This window comes from Octopus sinensis, linkage group LG27 (genome assembly GCF_006345805.1).
Source record: "Octopus sinensis linkage group LG27, ASM634580v1, whole genome shotgun sequence".
In the NCBI taxonomy this organism is placed as follows: Eukaryota; Metazoa; Mollusca; class Cephalopoda; order Octopoda; family Octopodidae; genus Octopus; species Octopus sinensis.
In genome coordinates this window covers 6,733,285-6,734,815 of record NC_043023.1, presented here as the reverse complement: position 1 = coordinate 6,734,815, position 1,531 = coordinate 6,733,285, and the positions used below count along the sequence as shown (strand labels likewise).

At 45.6% G+C, this 1,531-nt stretch overlaps 1 protein-coding gene across 1 annotated transcript in view; it reads left to right on the top strand.

The window, feature by feature from the left end:
- Nucleotides 1–1,334: 1,334 nt before the first annotated feature.
- The window catches only part of LOC118768273, an 87,362-nt gene continuing 87,165 nt past the window's right edge, over nt 1,335–1,531 (top strand). The window contains exon 1 of the mRNA XM_036514414.1: nt 1,335–1,531. This exon is cut by the window's right edge and continues 146 nt beyond it. Coding sequence (XP_036370307.1) covers nt 1,363–1,531 — 169 coding nt within the window. The 5' untranslated portion in view covers nt 1,335–1,362.

Here is a 1,531-nt window from a genome sequence, read left to right as displayed (position 1 = left end):
TATATACATATATACGACGGGCTTCTTTCAGTTTCCGTCCACCAAATCCACTCACAAGGCTTTGGTCGGCCCGAGGCTATAGTAGAAGACACTTGTCCAAGATGCCACACAGTGGGACTGAACCCGGAACCATGTGGTTGGTAAGCAAGCTACTTACCACACAGCCAACATATTTACAATAGGTTTCTTTCAGTTTTGCTCTATCAAATTCACTCATAATGCTTTGGTCGGCTCAAGGCAAAAGACACTCACCCAAAGTGCCATGCAGTGGGACTGAACCTGGAACCATGTGTTTGAGAAGCAAGCTTCTTACCACTCAGCCACGCCTGTGCATATTCTTTTATTCTTTTATTTGTTTCAGTCATTTGACTACGGCCATGCTGGAGCATTGCCTTTAATCGAACAAATCGCCCCCAGGACTTATTCTATTGGTCTATTTTGCCGAACTGCTTAGTTACAGGGATGTAAACATACCGACATCGGTTGTCAAGTGATGGTAGGGGTACAAACACACACACGCACATACACACACACAGACATATACGACAGGGTTCTTTCAGTTTCCGTCTACCAAATCCACTCACAAGGCTTTGGTTGGTCCGAAGTTATAGTAGAAGACATTTGCCCAAGGTGCCACACAGTGGGACTGAATCCAGCACCATTTGGTTGATAAGCAAGCTACTTACCACATAGCCACTCCTATATATATATATATATATATATATATATATATATATGAGTGACCCCTTGGGGAAGTGTCTTCTACAACCACCTTGGGCTAACCAAGGTTAAAAGCCCTTTGTATATGTGTATGTTTGTGTGGGTTTGTCTCCCATCACTGCTTGACAATTGGTGTATTTATGTCCCCGTGACTTAGTGATTCAGCAAAAGAGACCAATAGAATAGGTACCAGACTTAAAAAAAAGGTACTGGGGTGAATTCGTTTGAGCAAAATCCTTCAAGGCGGTGTCCTAGCATGGTGGCAGTCTAATGATTGAAACACATAAGTGATAAAAAAGATGGTAAACAAAATGCCATCTGAAATAGCACCTTGCTTTACACCACCCCCAAACACTACTATCACCACTACCACCACCACCACCACCACCACCATCACCACCACCAACAACAACACAACACCAGGACAACGAGAAACAAAATAAGCAGCAACATGGTAAACAAACCACCACCAGAAATAGAACCTTGTCTCACACCACAACGATCGTCGCCCTCACTACCATCACCACCACCTCCACCACCACTACCACCACTACCATTACCATTATTGTTATTACTACCATCGCCACCACCACAACCAAACGCCACAACACCAGGACCTCAAGAAACAAAACAAGCACCAACATGGTAAACAGCAGCGCTAGGAATACCGCCCTGCCGCCGCCATTACCATGCTACACCACCAAGACTTCTTGCACCACGCCGCCGCTACCACCCCCACATTGTACAGCACTATGCCACGACCACCACCAGTTCCACAGCAGAGAAGCACCGCCACATACCACCACCAACC